Raw genomic sequence first — 21,508 nt, forward strand, 5'->3', positions numbered from 1 at the left:
GCCAATCAGCTGCCAGCTTCCATCTTTCAATCAAATACAGCAGCCAATCAGAAAGCTGCCCATTGATCAGCAGGCCCTTTATGACATCACAGAAAGACCCTCAGAACTATCTGTGCATGTCTAATGGCTGGCTGTCAGTTGGGCGGGTGGGTGGCAGAGGGAGGGGATGTCTGTCTTGTTTCTCCCTAAAATTGCGTTTTTTCTGCGTTTACGGGAAAAGTTGAGGTCCGACGCGCAAAAGTGGGGTATCGTAGAAATCACCTTTTAAAGACGCACATTTCTGCTCCCCCAAAAATGGGCATTTCAAATGAGAAATGAGTCCAATGAACAAAATAGGGTGAATAAGTATGTATTTCAGGGGTGAGTTAGCAGGATATTGGGGAAGTAAGTCCTGATATTTTTGGAGGTTGCAGGGGCCACTACACCATTCAAAATAGGCAGGCTTTAGCATATGCAGTTAGGCCCCGTAGGATGATTTTAGCTAAAAAGTGCCCCAAACACTCAAACGGGCTTGTATCTGGGAAGGGAAAATATGGGAAACATGACTTAGACAGCAAATGATACACTGTTTGCCATGTTTCCAAATTTTTATGCACAGTGGTTACAGCATGAAGCGAATGCATGGGAATATACAAAGGTGCATTGCATTAAACATGTCCACTGAGTGTCCCAAAATGGCCGGCCTGCCTGCTTTCATCCATCAATTGTTCTAAATTTTTCATTACCCAATGAGCTGAGGTGGAGTCTTAGCCAGTGGTACCATCAGGGAGGTGTGTAAAGCACTTTAGGCTAGACAGCCAATCAGCTGCCAGCTTCCATCTGTCAATCAAATACAGCAGCCAATCAGAAAGCTGCCCATTGATCAGCAGGCCCTTTATGACATCACAGAAAGACCCTCAGAACTATCTGTGCATGTCTAATGGCTGGCTGTCAGTTGGGTGTGTGGGTGGCAGAGGGAGGGGATGTCTGTCTCGTTTCTCCTGAAAATTGCGCTTTTTCTGCGTTTACGGGAAAAGTTGAGGTCCGACGCGCAAAACTGGGGTATCGTAGAAATCACCTTTTAAAGACGCACATTTCTGCCCCCCCCAAAAATGGGCATTTCAAATGAGAAATGAGTCCAATGAACAAAATAGGGTGAATAAGTATGTATTTCAGGGGTGAGTTAGCAGGTTATTGGGGAAGTAAGTCCTGATATTTTTGGAGGTTGCAGGGCCACTACACCATTCAAAATAGGCAGGCTTGAGCATATGCAGTTAGGCCCCGTAGGATGATTTTAGCTAAAAAGTGCCCCAAACACTCAAACGGGCTTGTATCTGGGAAGGGAAAATATGGGAAACATGACTTAGACCAGGGGTTCTCAAACTGTGCGCCGCGGCTCCCTGGTGTGCCGCGATGCTGTGACAGGGGAGCCGCGGCGCCAGAGTCCCTACACACGAAAGCCGCAGTTAGAAGCGGTAGCGGGTGCCGTCAGTGAGTGACAGGCAGCTCCTGTCACTGTGCGCCGGACGGCCCGGGTGCAGGAGTGAGCGCGGCAGGAGGGGAGGGGGGAGGACTGCCTGCGCTCGCTCCCTCAGGATTGGCTCCCTGGAGGGTGTCAATCAATTGTGCAGCCACTGGACATGGGTAGACTGCACAGGACATCCGGGGCTCCTTGGAGGTGCGTCTGTGTTCCTGTGTGTTTCCTGAAGGCTGCTGCTGATCATATCTGGTGAGTGGCAGTACATTTGACAGTTGTGGGGGGGGGGGAGGGGGGTTAGGGGGGTTATGTCTGAGTTTGTAAAGCCACACAGTTGCTTTAAGTGCTACGGGGGGGGGGGGGGGGGTGTCTAGGAGGTTTGTAAAAGCCACGCTGTGAGTGCTGGGCTGTGTGCCAGGCCCACAGCAGGGGTGTGATGTCCCTGCTGTCCTTGTCCCTCTTGGTGTCCCTGCCATCCCACTGACTGTCCCTGCTGTCCTAGTCCCTCTTGGTGTCCCTGCCATCCCACTGACTGTCCCTGCTGTCCTAGTAGTAGTAGTACGTTTATTTATTTATAAGGCGCCACAAAGTGTCCGCAGCGCCGTACATAGCAAACAAAAAAAATTACGAGGTAACGTACAGGGTGTGTTGAAAAATGTCCTAGTCCCTCTTGGTGTCCCTGCCGTCCCACTGACTGTCCCTGCCGTCCCTCTTGGTGTCCCTGATGTCCCACTGCCTGTCCCTGCCGTCCCACTTGGTGTCCCTGCTGTCCCACTTGGTGTCCCTGCCATCCTACTGCCTGTCCCTGCCATCCCTCTTGGTGTCCCTGCCGTCCCACTGCCTGTCCCCGCCGTCACTCTGACTGTCCCCGCCGTCACTCTGACTGTCCCCGCCGTCACTCTGACTGTCCATGCCGTCACTCTGACTGTCCATGCCGTCACTCTGACTGTCCATGCCGTCACTCTGACTGTCCCCGCCGTCACTCTGACTGTCCATGCCGTCACTCTGACTGTCCATGCCGTCACTCTGACTGTCCATGCCGTCACTCTGACTGTCCATGCCGTCACTCTGACTGTCCCCGCCGTCACTCTGACTGTCCATGCCGTCACTCTGACTGTCCATGCCGTCACTCTGACTGTCCCCGCCGTCACTCTGACTGTCCATGCCGTCACTCTGACTGTCCATGCCGTCACTCTGACTGTCCATGCCGTCACTCTGACTGTCCATGCCGTCACTCTGACTGTCCCCGCCCTCACTCTGACTGTCCATGCCATCCCACTGACTGTCCCTGCTGTCCTAGTAGTAGTAGTACGTTTATTTATTTATAAGGCGCCACAAAGTGTCCGCAGCGCCGTACATAGCAAACAAAAAAAATTACGAGGTAACGTACAGGGTGTGTTGAAAAATGTCCTAGTCCCTCTTGGTGTCCCTGCCGTCCCACTGACTGTCCCTGCCGTCCCACTGCCTGTCCCTGCCGTCCCTCTTGGTGTCCCTGACATCCCACTGCCTGTCCCTGCCGTCCCACTTGGTGTCCCTGCTGTCCCACTTGGTGTCCCTGCCATCCTACTGCCTTTCCCTGCCATCCCTCTTGGTGTCCCTGCCGTCCCACTGCCTGTCCCCGCCGTCACTCTGACTGTCCCCGCCGTCACTCTGACTGTCCCCGCCGTCACTCTGACTGTCCATGCCGTCACTCTGACTGTCCATGCCGTCACTCTGACTGTCCATGCCGTCACTCTGACTGTCCATGCCGTCACTCTGACTGTCCCCGCCATCACTCTGACTGTCCATGCTGTCACTCTCTCTGTCCTGACCAGAGCCTCCTCTTCACAGCTGCAGAAGCCAATTACAGCTTTTTCCACACCACCGCTGACCACAGCCTCCTCCTTCACACTACCGCCGCTGAATCCAGCCTCCTTCTCCACACTACCGCCGCTGAACCCAGCCTCATCTGCAAGGTATTATACATGTGGGGCATAACATGTAATGGGCATTACGGTGGGGTGTCGTGTAATAGGTATTATGGTGTGTGGCATTATGTGTAATGGACATTATGGTGTGTGGCGTCATGTGTAATGGGCATTGCGCTCCTATTGTCATGTAGCTACTCCTCAAACTTTGTGTCACCACACCCCCCTCATGCCATGTGTCCACACCTACAGCGTGTGCTTTGAGTACCACCAAGAAAAATGTACTTGTTGCACCACTGGGTATGTGAGCTACAGGGCTATAAGTGACTTTTACAAGCTGGCAAAGGGGGGTTGTCTAGGTGCTGCTTAATAGGGCACTTAGCATTCTTGCCTTTTCTGCATTGATGTACAGATTTCCACCTTCTGAGATGGTGAATCTGAACGCCATGGAGTAGAAAGCATTACTTTCCATTCCTTCATGAATCACACTCGCCATACTAAAGTATGGTGATGCGATTCAGACGCAGGGCTGGAGTACCACTGGAGAAGTCTAAGCCACTCTATACTTACAGTCAGGATGCCGGCAGTCAGGATTTTGGAATTGGCATATCTGTTGATGTCAGTATTCCAGTATCCTGCCTGCTTTCACAAGTAAAATCACATTTGCCTAGTCAGGTAGGAACAACAGTGCAAGGGTTTCCGGTGGCTTAAAAGGGCTGACCCAGTTTATGCATATTCCTACCAATCGTACCAAACCTGTACTTTATTATTTATAGAAGGCGATTTTTGGTGTCAATCCCATTTTAAGCAAAATCGATAAATGAGGTACCATTGTAAGATTAAGTTCTCTGCTTCTGACGAATTGTTAATTTGCAATTGCACATTGTATTTTTTGTTTGAAATCTATGTTAAAAATTTACTTTTGGCCCCTAGAGTTCTTTCCCTGGTTGCGTCGATATGTCACGGCTAACAGGGCCTTCACACGTAGTGTTTTAGGGGCATTTTGTAAGTGATCTCACTAGATTGCTTACAAAATACCATAGTGATAGTGATGCATTGACCTGCACGCCGATATTGCCCAGTGATTAATATTCACCATGTGGGATATTAATCGGTCAGGGCCAGTGTTTGCTGTGTGCTGAGCAATCTTACTGAGCGATCTAGCATCAGTCAGTACGCTTACCTGCATCTCCCCGTGTGTAGGCCCCTTAAGAGGATCAGTTTTGCTCAGCTACTCGAAATGGCTACAAATTAACTGTCTTTTCTTTCATCCTACTACAAACCACCAACCTCGCTATAACACCTAGTTACCTATATTTGTATGCTAAGCAACTGCGTATGATCCATTGCTCAGCCTTAATTGTGTGACTAAATTATCAGTAAGGGGGTGTATGGATTTTATAATTGTAACCTGTAGCATTTCCCCTGTTTTTATGGTGTTGCTTTTTGGAAGCACAATTTACAGTAACTTATCGGATAGAAGCTACAAAGGATTTGCCTTCAACTTAAATTCATTTATTGTGATTGCTCCAGTACAGAATTATTTTGTTGCACAAAAAATGGAAAGGTTTTTGAACACTGGAAAGAAGACTGGTAGTGAAGAAAAGGATGAAGAACCACAGACCAGTGGTGCAGTTGGAAAGAAAAGGAAACATCGCAGATACGACGATTCTTATATAGACATCGGTTTTACATCTGTAGATGTCAACCATGAAGAGCGTCCACAGTGTGTACTTTGCCTGAAGATATTATCAGCAGAAAGCATGATTCCAAGCAAACTAAGACGCCATTTGGAGACAAATCACCCTAACATGGCTAAGAAACCGCGTGATTTCTTCATCAGAAAGCTAAAAGAATTCAAAGAACAAAAAGGCTCATTTTTTAAGCAAGCATCCATACCAAGCAATGCTTTGCTTGCATCCTACAAGGTGGCACATAGAATTGCGATGTGTAAAAAGCCTCACACCATCGCAGAAGAACTGATTCTACCGGCTGCAGTGGATTTGGTTAACATTATGGTTGGGGAATCAGCTGGAAAACTGCTTTCGAAGGTACCTTTATCAAACAGTACCATCAGTCGCAGAATCCAACATATGGCTGAAGATCTACAGGACCAGTTAATTGAAAAAATGAAAGGGAAGGATTTTGCACTGCAACTAGATGAGGCAACAGACAGCAATAAGGATGCTCATCTGATTTGCTACACACGCCTTATAGATTGTGGCAATATTGTGGAAGACCTTCTCTTTTGTAAAACTATAACCGCCGGTATAAAGGCACAAGACTTGTTTCAGATCATTGACACTTTTATGAGTGAAAACCAGTTAGACTGGACAAAGTGCTGTGGTGTCTGTACTGATGGTGGCCAGGGCCGGTGCAAGGCATCTGGGCACCCTAGGCAAACCTACAGGATACCGCCCCCCCCCCCCCCCTTCCTCACCAGCCCCCCCCTTCCTCACCAGCTTCTCACATACACAATTGCTTTCAGTAGTCCCACAGTGAGCATGATACTGTACTAAACATTTACACTAGCTAGTCTGAGCTGGAAGATAGTCACAAGAGTGCCCATAATATTTTGAAGGGGCCATTGAATTACATTAAAAAAGCACCATATTGACACATTTACATATATTTACCCACCCCTTTACACTAATATTAAAAAGATCACCCCACTGTCACATTATTAGCATAAATAGATCCTCCTCCCACACACTCACATTAATTTATCGCCCACTGCCACACAGACTATTGTCATAAATACAATCCTGTCACACAGACATGTATAGGTCACCCTCCCCTCCTCATTACTGTGGAGTGGAGCTCAAGCTGGAGCTCCACAACACTCACACAATCCGTTGTCGGCATATCTCCTCCTCCCGCCACAGGCGCTTACTTAGTTCACAAAAGAGAATATATTGGAAAAATTACAAAGTCCAATATGGACTAATGAGCAAAAAGACTTTAAAATGACAATACAAAAAAATTTAAATAACATAAATAAAAATGATTCCAGGGGTTTTCCCTTACCCAAGCCAGGTGATGGAGCCACAGGTGTAAAAGTGCAGAGTGCCTCCAGATGCACCCTGCACGGCTCCAAAGGAGTGAGGCTGGGAAAGTGTCCTGGTCCTGGATGGGTGCTGCAGTGTCTGCCCCATACACATTAACTCTTTGTCTCCCCCATGTCCATTCCCACCTCATGCCTCCCTGTGTAACTCCCTACCACATGTCCCCTTGGTCCAGACTGTGACCATCCTGGTGGGGGTAGGGAGTGCAGCAATCTGACAGCCCTGGTGAGGGTGGGTGGGGGGGGGGGAAGGGGAGTGCAGCACTCTGAGAGGCAGAATCGTCGTCATCTGTGTATTATAAACCCTCCATACCACAGCTACCTGGACTTCCCCCATCCACCGCACACATGCTGTGCCTGGCTGCTAAAACGCTGCCCCCAGGAGCAGTTCCCCCCCCCTCACCTATGTGCAGCAGTGGGGTTAATCCAGACAGCGGCTGCGGCTGACACTTGGAGCGCTGTCCTGTGTCGTCGGGGCGGGAAGCGCTGGCGCTGCTGATTTCAAAAGACTGGCTGGATGCTGATTGGTTGAATTCTCTCACCAATCAGCGTCCGACTCCGGACAGTCTTTTCAAATCAGCAGCGCTTCCCGCCCCGACGGCACAGGACAGCGCTACAAGTGTCAGCCGCAGCCGCTGTCTGGATTAACCCCACTGCTGCCTCCTGGCTCGCGCTATAAGGCAAGCTGTCATGTCAGCTGCTGTCTGGACTCTACCTGCGTCGGATCGCTTGTGGGGGAGGGGGTGTTGCGGGTCAGCGGCAATAGTTTAAAACAAAAAAATCAAGAGGGTGCTGGGTGCCTTGGTGCAACCCCCGTCCCCCCCGAATCCGCCCATGGGGGCAGCCGATTGCTGCTGAGTAGCTGGGGTGGGGGGCAGGGGGTGGCGGCCGGCCGGATTGCCGCGAATTGCCGCTGTGTCCTGGTGTCCAGTACGGGGGAGTGGGGGCAGCAGATTGCGTCTGACAACTCGGCGGGGGGCGGCCGCCGCCGAAGATTGCAGCTGGCGGCTGACGACCAGCCAGCAAGATTAACATAGGCGGGCTCCGGCAGGGGAGGGAGAGAGAATCACTCACTAAATAGCTGAGAAAGTGCTTTGCAGGGCCAAGCTTCCTTCTTCTTCCTGCTCTCCTCTGCGGGAGCTTTCATGCTGCTGCTGCAGTCCCGACTCCCTAGCCGCCCTCCAGTGGCCGGCGCCCTAGGCAAATGCCTAAACCTGCCTAGTGGTGGCGCCGGCCCTGATGGTGGCCGTTCTATGTCCGGCTGTTACGGAGGATTGCAGGCACTCATACGAAGCAAAGCTGCTGATGCACTGTGGACCCACTGCATTATCCACAGGGAAGCACTTGCATCAAGGCATCTGAGTCCTCCACTGAATGCAGTGATGGAAAGTGTATTGAAAGCTGTAAATTTTATAAAGACTCGGCCACAGAAGGCAAGGTTTTTTAGAAAAATGTGTGAGGATATGGGCTCTGAGCACACATCTTTGTTGTACTATTGCAGCTCACGATGGCTCTCCCGTGGCAATGTACTTTCTCGTGTTTATAGATTACACCAGGAACTCTACTCCTATCTTGCTGAGGAAGAACACGAGTGTGCCAATAATTACTTGGATACCGGGTTTTTGTCCAAGTTAGCCTACCTTTGTGATATCTTTGACAAACTGAATGCACTGAATCTCTCACTGCAGGGAAACAACACCCACATTCTGAAACTCTCAGAGAAGGTATCAGCATTCAGGAAAAAATTGTTTCTTTGGAGAAGAAAAGTAAATGAAGACTGTTACGATGACTGTTTCCCCATGTTGCATCAGTTTGTTACATCCAATGATGTTTGTTTGACACATGAACTTAAATCAGTTTTTGAGCAGCACCTAAAAAACCTCAGTGACTGGTTTGAAAAATATTTTCCTGAAAATATGGAAAAGTTTGTATGGATCCAAGATCCATTCAATACTAGCGCCCCAACAGAATTTACTTCTGTAGAAGAAGAAAAACTAATTGAGCTTTCCTGTGACAAGACCTTGAAAGTAAAATTCAGCAGCATGGGACTTCAAGAATTTTGGATATCCATTAAAGATGAATATCCGATGCTCAGTGCTAAAGCACAACAAATCCTTGTTCCTTTTGCCACAACATATTTGTGTGAAGCCGGGTTTTCAGCAGTTGCTGTAATTAAAAGCAAGTATCGTTCAAAAATCAATGTGGAACAGGAAATGAGGGTGGCCGTGTCCAAGCTGATCCCAAGGTTTGAAAAGTTGTGTAGTGCACAACAGGCTCACATATCCCATTAATAAGTGTTGTCATTGTTGATCACTCTTTAATAAATGTTATTGTTGTTTATTTTGTTTGATATTATTCCTGTTAACGAGTGCTGTCAATTGTTCTTTGAAAGAAATCAAATTAAAGAAATATATTTTTTTCTTGAATTTATGTTTATTATTTTTACAAGCAAGCTAATAATAATTTTAGCATTGTTTTATTCCAACTACTTTAAAAAAGGGACAGTTCGGTAATTATTTTGGCTTAGGGGTGCCTTGAAAACGTCATGGAGACCCAAAGGGTGCCTTGGACTGAAAAAGTTTGGGAACCACTGACTTAGACAGCAAATGATACACTGTTTGCCATGTTTACAAATTTTTATGCACAGTGGTTACAGCATGAAGCGAATGCATGTGAATATACAAAGGTGCATTGCATTAAACAAGTCCACTGAGTGTCCCAAAATGGCCGGCCTGCCTGCTTTCATCCATCAATTGTTCTAAATTTTTCATTACCCAATGAGCTGAGGTGGAGTCTTAGCCAGTGGTACCATCAGGGAGGTGTGTAAAGCACTTTAGGCTAGACAGCCAATCAGCTGCCAGCTTCCATCTTTCAATCAAATACAGCAGCCAATCAGAAAGCTGCCCATTGATCAGCAGGCCCTTTATGACATCACAGAAAGACCCGCAGAACTATCTGTGCATGTCTAATGGCTGGCTGTCAGTTGGGCGGGTGGGTGGCAGAGGGAGAGGATGTCTGTCTTGTTTCTCCCTAAAATTGCGGTTTTTCTGCGTTTACGGGAAAAGTTGAGGTCCGACGCGCAAAAGTGGGGTATCGTAGAAATCACCTTTTAAAGACGCACATTTCTGTCCCCCCAAAAATGGGCATTTCAAATGAGAAATGAGTCCAATGAACAAAATAGGGTGAATAAGTATGTATTTCAGGCGTGAGTTAGCAGGTTATTGGGGAAGTAAGTCCTGATATTTTTGGAGCTTGCAGGGGCCACTACACCATTCAAAATAGGCAGGCTTTAGCATATGCAGTTAGGCCCCGTAGGTTGATTTTAGCTAAATGTGCCCCAAACACTCAAACGGGCTTGTAACTGGGAAGGGAAAATATGGGAAACATGACTTAGACAGCAAATGATACACTGTATGCCATGTTTCCAAATTTTTATGCACAGTGGTTACAGCATGAAGCGAATGCATGTGAATATACAAAAGGTGCATTGCATTAAACATGTCCACTGAGTGTCCCAAAATGGCCGGCCTGCCTGCTTTCATCCATCAATTGTTCTAAATTTTTCATTACCCAATGAGCTGAGGTGGAGTCTTAGCCAGTGGTACCATCAGGGAGGTGTGTAAAGCACTTTAGGCTAGACAGCCAATCAGCTGCCAGCTTCCATCTGTCAATCAAAAACAGCAGCCAATCAGAAAGCTGCCCATTGATCAGCAGGCCCTTTATGACATCACAGAAAGACCCTCAGAACTATCTGTGCATGTCTAGTGGCTGGCTGTCAGTTGGGTGGGTGGGTGGCAGAGGGAGGGGATGTCTGTCTCGTTTCTCCTGAAAATTGCGCTTTTTCTGCGTTTACGGGAAAAGTTGAGGTCCGACGCGCAAAACTGGGGTATTGTAGAAATCACCTTTTAAAGACGCACATTTCTGCCCCCCCAAAAATGGGCATTTCAAATGAGAAATGAGTCCAATGAACAAAATAGGGTGAATAAGTATGTATTTCAGGGTTGAGTTCGCAGGTTATTGGGGAAGTAAGTCCTGATATTTTTGGAGGTTGCAGGGCCACTACACCATTCAAAATAGGCAGGCTTTAGCATATGCAGTTAGGCCCCGTAGGATGATTTTAGCTAAAAAGTGCCCCAAACACTCAAACGGGCTTGTATCTGGGAAGGGAAAATATGGGAAACATGACTTAGACAGCAAATGATACACTGTTTGCCATGTTTACAAATTTTTATGCACAGTGGTTACAGCATGAAGCGAATGCATGTGAATATACAAAGGTGCATTGCATTAAACAAGTCCACTGAGTGTCCCAAAATGGCCGGCCTGCCTGCTTTTATCCATCAATTGTTCTAAATTTTTCATTACCCAATGAGCTGAGGTGGAGTCTTAGCCAGTGGTACCATCAGGGAGGTGTGTAAAGCACTTTAGGCTAGACAGCCAATCAGCTGCCAGCTTCCATCTGTCAATCAAATACAGCAGCCAATCAGAAAGCTGCCCATTGATCAGCAGGCCCTTTATGACATCACAGAAAGACCCTCAGAACTATCTGTGCATGTCTAATGGCTGGCTGTCAGTTGGGCGGGTGGGTGGCAGAGGGAGGGGATGTCTGTCTCGTTTCTCCCTAAAATTGCGGTTTTTCTGAGTTTACGGGAAAAGTTGAGGTCCGACGCGCAAAAGTGGGGTATCGTAGAAATCACCTTTTAAAGACGCACATTTCTGGCCCCCCCAAAAATGGGCATTTCAAATAAGAAATGAGTCCAATGAACAAAATAGGGTGAATAAGTATGTATTTCAGGGGTGAGTTAGCAGGTTATTGGGGAAGTAAGTTCTGATATTTTTGGAGGTTGCAGGGGTCACTACACCATTCAAAATAGGCAGGCTTTAGCATATGCAGTTAGGCCCCGTAGGTTGATTTTAGCTAAAAAGTGCCCCAAACACTGAAACGGGCTTGTATCTGGGAAGGGAAAATATGGGAAACATGACCTAGACAGCAAATGATACACTGTATGCCATGTTTCCAAATTTTTATGCACAGTGGTTACAGCATGAAGCGAATGCATGTGAATATACAAAGGTGCATTGCATTAAACAAGTCCAATGAGCGTCCCAAAATGGCCGGCCTGCCTGCTTTCATCCATCAATTGTTCTAAATTTTTCATTACCCAATGAGCTGAGGTGGAGTCTTAGCCAGTGGTACCATCAGGGAGGTGTGTAAAGCACTTTAGGCTAGACAGCCACTCAGCTGCCAGCTTCCATCTGTCAATCAAATACAGCAGCCAATCAGAAAGCTGCCCATTGATCAGCAGGCCCTTTATGACATCACAGAAAGACCCTCAGAACTATCTGTGCATGTCTAATGGCTGGCTGTCAGTTGGGCGGGTGGGTGGCAGAGGGAGGGGACGTCTGTCTCGTTTCTCCTGAAAATTGCGCTTTTTCTGCGTTTACGGGAAAAGTTGAGGTCCGACGCGCAAAAGTGGGGTATCGTAGAAATCACCTTTTAAAGACGCACATTTCTGCCCCCCCCCCCCAAAAATGGGCATTTCAAATGAGAAATGAGTCCAATGAACAAAATAGGGTGAATAAGTATGTATTTCAGGGGTGAGTTAGCAGGTTATTGGGGAAGTAAGTCCTGATATTTTTGGAGGTTGCAGGGCCACTACACCATTCAAAATAGGCAGGCTTTAGCATATGCAGTTAGGCCCCGTAGGATGATTTTAGCTAAAAAGTGCCCCAAACACTCAAACGGGCTTGTATCTGGGAAGGGAAAATATGGGAAACATGACTTAGACAGCAAATGATACACTGTTTGCCATGTTTACAAATTTTTATGCACAGTGGTTACAGCATGAAGCGAATGCATGTGAATATACAAAGGTGCATTGCATTAAACAAGTCCACTGAGTGTCCCAAAATGGCCGGCCTGCCTGCTTTCATCCATCAATTGTTCTAAATTTTTCATTACCCAATGAGCTGAGGTGGAGTCTTAGCCAGTGGTACCATCAGGGAGGTGTGTAAAGCACTTTAGGCTAGACAGCCAATCAGCTGCCAGCTTCCATCTGTCAATCAAATACAGCAGCCAATCAGAAAGCTGCCCATTGATCAGCAGGCCCTTTATGACATCACAGAAAGACCCTCAGAACTATCTGTGCATGTCTAGTGGCTGGCTGTCAGTTGGGTGGGTGGGTGGCAGAGGGAGGGGATGTCTGTCTCGTTTCTCCTGAAAATTGCGCTTTTTCTGCGTTTACGGGAAAAGTTGAGGTCCGACGCGCAAAACTGGGGTATTGTAGAAATCACCTTTTAAAGACGCACATTTCTGCCCCCCCAAAAATGGGCATTTCAAATGAGAAATGAGTCCAATGAACAAAATAGGGTGAATAAGTATGTATTTCAGGGTTGAGTTAGCAGGTTATTGGGGAAGTAAGTCCTGATATTTTTGGAGGTTGCAGGGCCACTACACCATTCAAAATAGGCAGGCTTTAGCATATGCAGTTAGGCCCCGTAGGATGATTTTAGCTAAAAAGTGCCCCAAACACTCAAACGGGCTTGTATCTGGGAAGGGAAAATATGGGAAACATGACTTAGACAGCAAATGATACACTGTTTGCCATGTTTACAAATTTTTATGCACAGTGGTTACAGCATGAAGCGAATGCATGTGAATATACAAAGGTGCATTGCATTAAACAAGTCCACTGAGTGTCCCAAAATGGCCGGCCTGCCTGCTTTCATCCATCAATTGTTCTAAATTTTTCATTACCCAATGAGCTGAGGTGGAGTCTTAGCCAGTGGTACCATCAGGGAGGTGTGTAAAGCACTTTAGGCTAGACAGCCAATCAGCTGCCAGCTTCCATCTGTCAATCAAATACAGCAGCCAATCAGAAAGCTGCCCATTGATCAGCAGGCCCTTTATGACATCACAGAAAGACCCTCAGAACTATCTGTGCATGTCTAATGGCTGGCTGTCAGTTGGGCGGGTGGGTGGCAGAGGGAGGGGATGTCTGTCTCGTTTCTCCTGAAAATTGCGCTTTTTCTGCGTTTACGGGAAAAGTTGAGGTCCGACGCGCAAAAGTGGGGTATCGTAGAAATCACCTTTTAAAGACGCACATTTCTGTCCCCCCCCCAAAAATGGGCATTTCAAATGAGAAATGAGTCCAATGAACAAAATAGGGTGAATAAGTATGTATTTCAGGGGTGAGTTAGCAGGTTATTGGGGAAGTAAGTCCTGATATTTTTGGAGGTTGCAGGGCCACTACACCATTCAAATTAGGCAGGCTTTAGCATATGCAGTTAGGCCCCGTAGGATGATTTTAGCTAAAAAGTGCCCCAAACACTCAAACGGGCTTGTATCTGGGAAGGGAAAATATGGGAAACATGACTTAGACAGCAAATGATACACTGTTTGCCATGTTTACAAATTTTTATGCACAGTGGTTACAGCATGAAGCGAATGCATGTGAATATACAAAGGTGCATTGCATTAAACAAGTCCACTGAGTGTCCCAAAATGGCCGGCCTGCCTGCTTTCATCCATTAATTGTTCTAAATTTTTCATTACCCAATGAGCTGAGGTGGAGTCTTAGCCAGTGGTACCATCAGGGAGGTGTGTAAAGCACTTTAGGCTAGACAGCCAATCAGCTGCCAGCTTCCATCTGTCAATCAAATACAGCAGCCAATCAGAAAGCTGCCCATTGATCAGCAGGCCCTTTATGACATCACAGAAAGACCCTCAGAACTATCTGTGCATGTCTAATGGCTGGCTGTCAGTTGGGCGGGTGGGTGGCAGAGGGAGGGGATGTCTGTCTCGTTTCTCCCTAAAATTGCGGGTTTTCTGCGTTTACGGGAAAAGTTGAGATCCGACGCGCAAAAGTGGGTTATCGTAGAAATCACCTTTTAAAGACGCACATTTCTGGCCCCCCAAAAATGGGCATTTCAAATGAGAAATGAGTCCAATGAACAAAATAGGATGAATAAGTATGTATTTCAGGGGTGAGTTAGCAGGTTATTGGGGAAGTAAGTCCTGATATTTTTGGAGGTTGCAGGGGCCACTACACCATTCAAAATAGGCAGGCTTTAGCATATGCAGTTAGGCCCTGTAGGATGATTTTAGCTAAAAAGTGCCCCAAACACTCAAACGGGCTTGCATCTGGGAAGGGAAAATATGGGAAACATGATTTAGACACCAAAAGATTCACTAAATGCCATGTTTCCAAATTTTTATGCACAGTGGTTACAGCATGAAGCGAATGCATGTGAATATACAAAGGTGCATTGCATTAAACAAGTCCAATGAGCGTCCCAAAATGGCCTGCCTGCCTGCTTTCATCCATCAATTGTTCTAAATTTTTCATTACCCAATGAGCTGAGGTGGAGTCTTAGCCAGTGGTACCATCAGGGAGGTGTGTAATGCACTTTAGGCTAGACAGCCAATCAGCTGCCAGCTTCCATCTGTCAATCAAATACAGCAGCCAATCAGAAAGCTGCCCATTGATCAGCAGGCCCTTTATGACATCACAGACAGACCCTCAGAACTATCTGTGCATGTCTAATGGCTGGCTGTCAGTTGGGTGGGTGGGTGGCAGAGGGAGGGGATGTCTGTCTCGTTTCTCCTGAAAATTTCACTTTTTCTGCGTTTATGGGAAAAGTTGAGGTCCGACGCGCAAAAGTGGGGAATCGTAGAAATCACCTTTTAAAGACGCACATTTCTGGCCCCCCAAAAATGGGCATTTCAAATGAGAAATGAGTCCAATGAACAAAATAGAATGAATAAGTATGTATTTCAGGGGTGAGTTAGCAGGTTATTGGGGAAGTAAGTCCTGATATTTTTGGAGGTTGCAGGGGCCACTACACCATTCAAAATAGGCAGGCTTTAGCATATGCAGTTAGGCCCTGTAGGATGATTTTAGCTAAAAAGTGCCCCAAACACTCAAACGGGCTTGTATCTGGGAAGGGAAAATATGGGAAACATGACTTAGACAGCAAATGATACACTGTTTGCCATGTTTCCAAATTTTTATGCACAGTGGTTACAGCATGAAGCGAATGCATGTGAATATACAAAGGTGCATTGCATTAAACATGTCCACTGAGTGTCCCAAAATGGCCGGCCTGCCTGCTTTCATCCATCAATTGTTCTAAATTTTTCATTACCCAATGAGCTGAGGTGGAGTCTTAGCCAGTGGTACCATCAGGGAGGTGTGTAAAGCACTTTAGGCTAGACAGCCAATCAGCTGCCAGCTTCCATCTGTCAATCAAATACAGCAGCCAATCAGAAAGCTGCCCATTGATCAGCAGGCCCTTTATGACATCACAGAAAGACCCTCAGAACTATCTGTGCATGTCTTGTGGCTGGCTGTCAGTTGGGTGGGTGGGTGGCAGAGGGAGGGGATGTCTGTCTCGTTTCTCCTGAAAATTGCGCTTTTTCTGCGTTTACGGGAAAAGTTGAGGTCCGACGCGCAAAACTGGGGTATTGTAGAAATCACCTTTTAAAGACGCACATTTCTGCCCCCCCAAAAATGGGCATTTCAAATGAGAAATGAGTCCAATGAACAAAATAGGGTGAATAAGTATGTATTTCAGGGTTGAGTTAGCAGGTTATTGGGGAAGTAAGTCCTGATATTTTTGGAGGTTGCAGGGCCACTACACCATTCAAAATAGGCAGGCTTTAGCATATGCAGTTAGGCCCCGTAGGATGATTTTAGCTAAAAGGTGCCCCAAACACTCAAACGGGCTTGTATCTGGGAAGGGAAAATATGGGAAACATGACTTAGACAGCAAATGATACACTGTTTGCCATGTTTACAAATTTTTATGCACAGTGGTTACAGCATGAAGCGAATGCATGTGAATATACAAAGGTGCATTGCATTAAACAAGTCCACTGAGTGTCCCAAAATGGCCGGCCTGCCTGCTTTCATCCATCAATTGTTCTAAATTTTTCATTACCCAATGAGCTGAGGTGGAGTCTTAGCCAGTGGTACCATCAGGGAGGTGTGTAAAGCACTTTAGGCTAGACAGCCAATCAGCTGCCAGCTTCCCTCTGTCAATCAAATACAGCAGCCAATCAGAAAGCTGCCCATTGATCAGCAGGCCCTTTATGACATCACAGACAGACCCTCAGAACTATCTGTGCATGTCTAATTGCTGGCTGTCAGTTGGGCAGGTGGGTGGCATAGGGGGGGGGGATGTCTGTCTCGTTTCTCCTGAAAATTGCAGTTTTTCTGCGTTTACGGGAAAAGTTGAGGTCCGACGCGCAAAAGATGCCCTGAGGAAGATCTGCGAAGCGTACGCCGGCCACACAGCCGTGCGGTCGCTTCACATGCATACCCCTTTTTGTGCCTAAAGGGTTGCCCTGAGGAAGATCTGCGAAGCGTACGCCGGCCACACAGCCGTGCGGTCGCTTCACATGCATACCCCTTTTTGTGCCTAAGGGTTGCCCTGAGGAAGATCTGCGAAGCGTACGCCGGCCACACAGCCGTGCGGTCGCTTCACATGCATACCCCTTTTTGTGCCTAGGGTTGCCCTGAGGAAGATCTGCGAAGCATACGCCGGCCACACAGCCGTGCGGTCGCTTCACATGCATACCCCTTTTTGTGCCTAGGGTTGCCCTGAGGAAGATCTGCGAAGCGTACGCCGGCCACACAGCCGTGCGGTCGCTTCACATGCATACCCCTTTTTGTGCCTGAAATACAGTCCTTTTTAGGACTCCTATTCAAACGATTCCGTGTCTGCTAATACTAGTCCTTATCAGGACTCTAATGTCATAATGCTGTGTGTTTGCGGTGCCCGAATATGCCTCTAGCCTACTGGTGAATTAAATCACCCCTGGGACTCTGCCGAGTACCCTTAACATATATCGGGTCTGACGCGCCATCCGTGTCTGCTAATACTAGTCCTTATCAGGACTCTAATGTCATAATGCTGTGTGTTTGCGGTGCCCGAATATGCCTCTAGCCCACTGGTGAATTAAATCACCCCTGGGATTCTGCCGAGTACCCTTAACAATTATCGGGTCTGATGCGCCATCGCATATGGCAATATCCATATGAATAGCCTATGTTTAGTAATTAAAACTGAGTGACAGTTTATATACCTAACATTTCCTGCGCTACTCTGGAGCATATTATTAAACATCACACTAATTGATTGTTGGCTCGATGAGCCCAGAACCGTTCAGACCATTGATTAAATCAGCACCCATTTATTGTGCAGTATGTACGCGACAACCACTATGTGTAGCAATAGCTACGGCAACTAACAGTAGTTAATAAATTGACAAACTGTATTAAATTGTGTATCTAATTAATGTGTATGTATGAAGGAGTACACTAATTCATGAAATAAATAATAATGGGATATTACTGATGAAACAGTGCTTTAACATATGCAAACGGACTATAATAAATGAGGGGACCCATTTGGGATATTTCTCCCCTTGTAAGATAGACCGCATAGGACATGTTCACAAATAGAACAGTCCAATAATCTCTACTTGTGACCACGTATAGGAGGGGACCCTGTGGGACATTATACCCCCCCAATTTTGAACCAGATTCACAGACCAATTAATCGGTCAGTGTGTAGTAAGGTGATTGGATCTACGGTCCTAATAAGATTCTCCGGTATATAAAAACATACCATCAGTATCCCACGTGAGAGGGGACCCGTGAGGGGCACAAATTCCCCCGATTAGATACTCAGACCGCACGGACTTTTATGTGCGAGTGAGATAGTGCAAAAACTAACTAATCTGGGAATATATGTAAGGAGGGACCCTACAGGGGCAATATCTCCCCCACACAAACCCCAGTTTGCACTCACTCTTTGTCTTATATACTCCACACGGAATAAGGTCATACACACCAGGAGATTTGGAAATTGGATCAATTCCAACTCCAACAAACAATAAGATCATTTTTGTCTGTTTACAATCCAATTACTGCCGCTAATACTGGCATATATCCAGAGACACCACCATACTCAGCTAATTCCCAGACACGGATAGGCACACATAGAAGGATCACCTTATACTTAACCTCGATAACCCCACCCGCCGTTTTCTGCAATATAGGCCAATTTGAGCCATCAGAGACGGTTCAAGGGTGATAAATAAGAGGTATTAATAGGAGAAGTGATCAATAATATAGGAGGTATTGCATGTCCAACCGCACGTGCATCTTTTAAAACCACTGTATTCACTGTTTAATGTTTTATGTTAGTTTGTATATTTCGCAGTTTTAAATGAACCTAATAAAAGGTATTTTTTATGAGTCAAAAATTAATTTCTTTTCTGGTGCACCACACCTGTGACAATCCCTATTCTCTCCCAAACTATATTCTGCCTAACCATTGTCCGTGGTCGAACCCCTGCATTCCTATTGAACACCCAACAATATCAATACTTACAGGGGGCCTAATTCAATATGATATAACTCCAATGATTAAGTCTTGTGCGATTGTACCCCCAAAAAATCCTATTTTGACATCACAGAAAGACCCTCAGAACTATCTGTGCATGTCTAATGGCTGGCTGTCAGTTGGGCGGGTGGGTGGCAGAGGGAGGGGATGTCTGTCTCGTTTCTCCCTAAAATTGCGGTTTTTCTGAGTTTACGGGAAAAGTTGAGGTCCGACGCGCAAAAGTGGGGTATCGTAGAAATCACCTTTTAAAGACGCACATTTCTGGCCCCCCCAAAAATGGGCATTTCAAATGAGAAATGAGTCCAATGAACAAAATAGGGTGAATAAGTATGTATTTCAGGGGTGAGTTAGCAGGTTATTGGGGAAGTAAGTTCTGATATTTTTGGAGGTTGCAGGGGTCACTACACCATTCAAAATAGGCAGGCTTTAGCATATGCAGTTAGGCCCCGTAGGTTGATTTTAGCTAAAAAGTGCCCCAAACACTAAAACGGGCTTGTATCTGGGAAGGGAAAATATGGGAAACATGACCTAGACACCAAATGATACACTGTTTGCCATGTTTCCAAATTTTTATGCACAGTGGTTACAGCATGAAGCGAATGCATGTGAATATACAAAGGTGCATTGCATTAAACAAGTCCAATGAGCGTCCCAAAATGGCCGGCCTGCCTGCTTTCATCCATCAATTGTTCTAAATTTTTCATTACCCAATGAGCTGAGGTGGAGTCTTAGCCAGTGGTACCATCAGGGAGGTGTGTAAAGCACTTTAGGCTAGACAGCCACTCAGCTGCCAGCTTCCATCTGTCAATCAAATACAGCAGCCAATCAGAAAGCTGCCCATTGATCAGCAGGCCCTTTATGACATCACAGAAAGACCCTCAGAACTATCTGTGCATGTCTAATGGCTGGCTGTCAGTTGGGCGGGTGGGTGGCAGAGGGAGGGGATGTCTGTCTCGTTTCTCCTGAAAATTGCGCTTTTTCTGCGTTTACGGGAAAAGTTGACGTCCGACGCGCAAAAGTGGGGTATCGTAGAAATCACCTTTTAAAGACGCACATTTCTGCCCCCCCAAAAATGGGCATTTCAAATGAGAAATGAGTCCAATGAACAAAATAGGGTGAATAAGTATGTATTTCAGGGGTGAGTTAGCAGGTTATTGGGGAAGTAAGTCCTGATATTTTTGGAGGTTGCAGGCCCACTACACCATTCAAAATAGGCAGGCTTTAGCATATGCAGTTAGGCCCCGTAGGATGATTTTAGCTAAAAAGTGCCCCAAACACTCAAACGGGCTTATATCTGGGAAGGGAAAATATGGGAAACATGACTTAGACAGCAAATGATACACTGTTTGCCATGTTTACAAATTTTTATGCACAGTGGTTACAGCATGAAGCGAATGCATGTGAATATACAAAGGTGCATTGCATTAAACAAGTCCACTGAGTGTCCCAAAATGGCCGGCCTGCCTGCTTTCATCCATCAATTGTTCTAAATTTTTCATTACCCAATGAGCTGAGGTGGAGTCTTAGCCAGTGGTACCATCAGGGAGGTGTGTAAAGCACTTTAGGCTAGACAGCCAATCAGCTGCCAGCTTCCATCTGTCAATCAAATACAGCAGCCAATCAGAAAGCTGCCCATTGATCAGCAGGCCCTTTATGACATCACAGAAAGACCCTCAGAACTATCTGTGCATGTCTAATGGCTGGCTGTCAGTTGGGCGGGTGGGTGGCAGAGGGAGGGGATGTCTGTCTCGTTTCTCCCTAAAATTGCGGTTTTTCTGCGTTTACGGGAAAAGTTGAGATCCGACGCGCAAAAGTGGGGTATCGTAGAAATCACCTTTTAAAGACGCACATTTCTGGCCCCCCAAAAATGGGCATTTCAAATGAGAAATGAGTCCAATGAACAAAATAGGATGAATAAGTATGTATTTCAGGGGTGAGTTAGCAGGTTATTGGGGAAGTAAGTCCTGATATTTTTGGAGGTTGCAGGGGCCACTACACCATTCAAAATAGGCAGGCTTTAGCATATGCAGTTAGGCCCTGTAGGATGATTTTAGCTAAAAAGTGCCCCAAACACTCAAACGGGCTTGCATCTGGGAAGGGAAAATATGGGAAACATGACTTAGACACCAAAAGATTCACTAAATGCCATGTTTCCAAATTTTTATGCACAGTGGTTACAGCATGAAGCGAATGCATGTGAATATACAAAGGTGCATTGCATTAAACAAGTCCAATGAGCGTCCCAAAATGGCCGGCCTGCCTGCTTTCATCCATCAATTGTTCTAAATTTTTCATTACCCAATGAGCTGAGGTGGAGTCTTAGCCAGTGGTACCATCAGGGAGGTGTGTAATGCACTTTAGGCTAGACAGCCAATCAGCTGCCAGCTTCCATCTGTCAATCAAATACAGCAGCCAATCAGAAAGCTGCCCATTGATCAGCAGGCCCTTTATGACATCACAGACAGACCCTCAGAACTATCTGTGCATGTCTAATGGCTGGCTGTCAGTTGGGTGGGTGGGTGGCAGAGGGAGGGGATGTCTGTCTCGTTTCTCCTGAAAATTTCGCTTTTTCTGCGTTTACGGGAAAAGTTGAGGTCCGACGCGCAAAAGTGGGGTATCGTAGAAATCACCTTTTAAAGACGCACATTTCTGGCCCCCCAAAAATGG

The 21,508-nt window shown here is 46.5% G+C and overlaps 1 protein-coding gene across 1 annotated transcript in view; it reads left to right on the forward strand.

The window, feature by feature from the left end:
- Positions 1 to 4,922: 4,922 nt before the first annotated feature.
- LOC146005763 (zinc finger BED domain-containing protein 5-like) overlaps positions 4,923 to 21,508 on the forward strand; it is a 61,155-nt gene continuing 44,569 nt past the window's right edge. Inside the window, exons 1-2 of the mRNA XM_083145190.1 lie at positions 4,923 to 5,701; positions 7,929 to 8,672. Of these exons, the coding sequence (XP_083001316.1) occupies positions 4,923 to 5,701; positions 7,929 to 8,672 (1,523 nt within the window). The remainder of the gene's footprint in view (positions 5,702 to 7,928; positions 8,673 to 21,508) is intronic.

Source organism: Crinia signifera, chromosome 5 (assembly GCF_055691185.1).
Source record: "Crinia signifera chromosome 5, ASM5569118v1, whole genome shotgun sequence".
Lineage (NCBI taxonomy): Eukaryota > Metazoa > Chordata > Amphibia > Anura > Myobatrachidae > Crinia > Crinia signifera.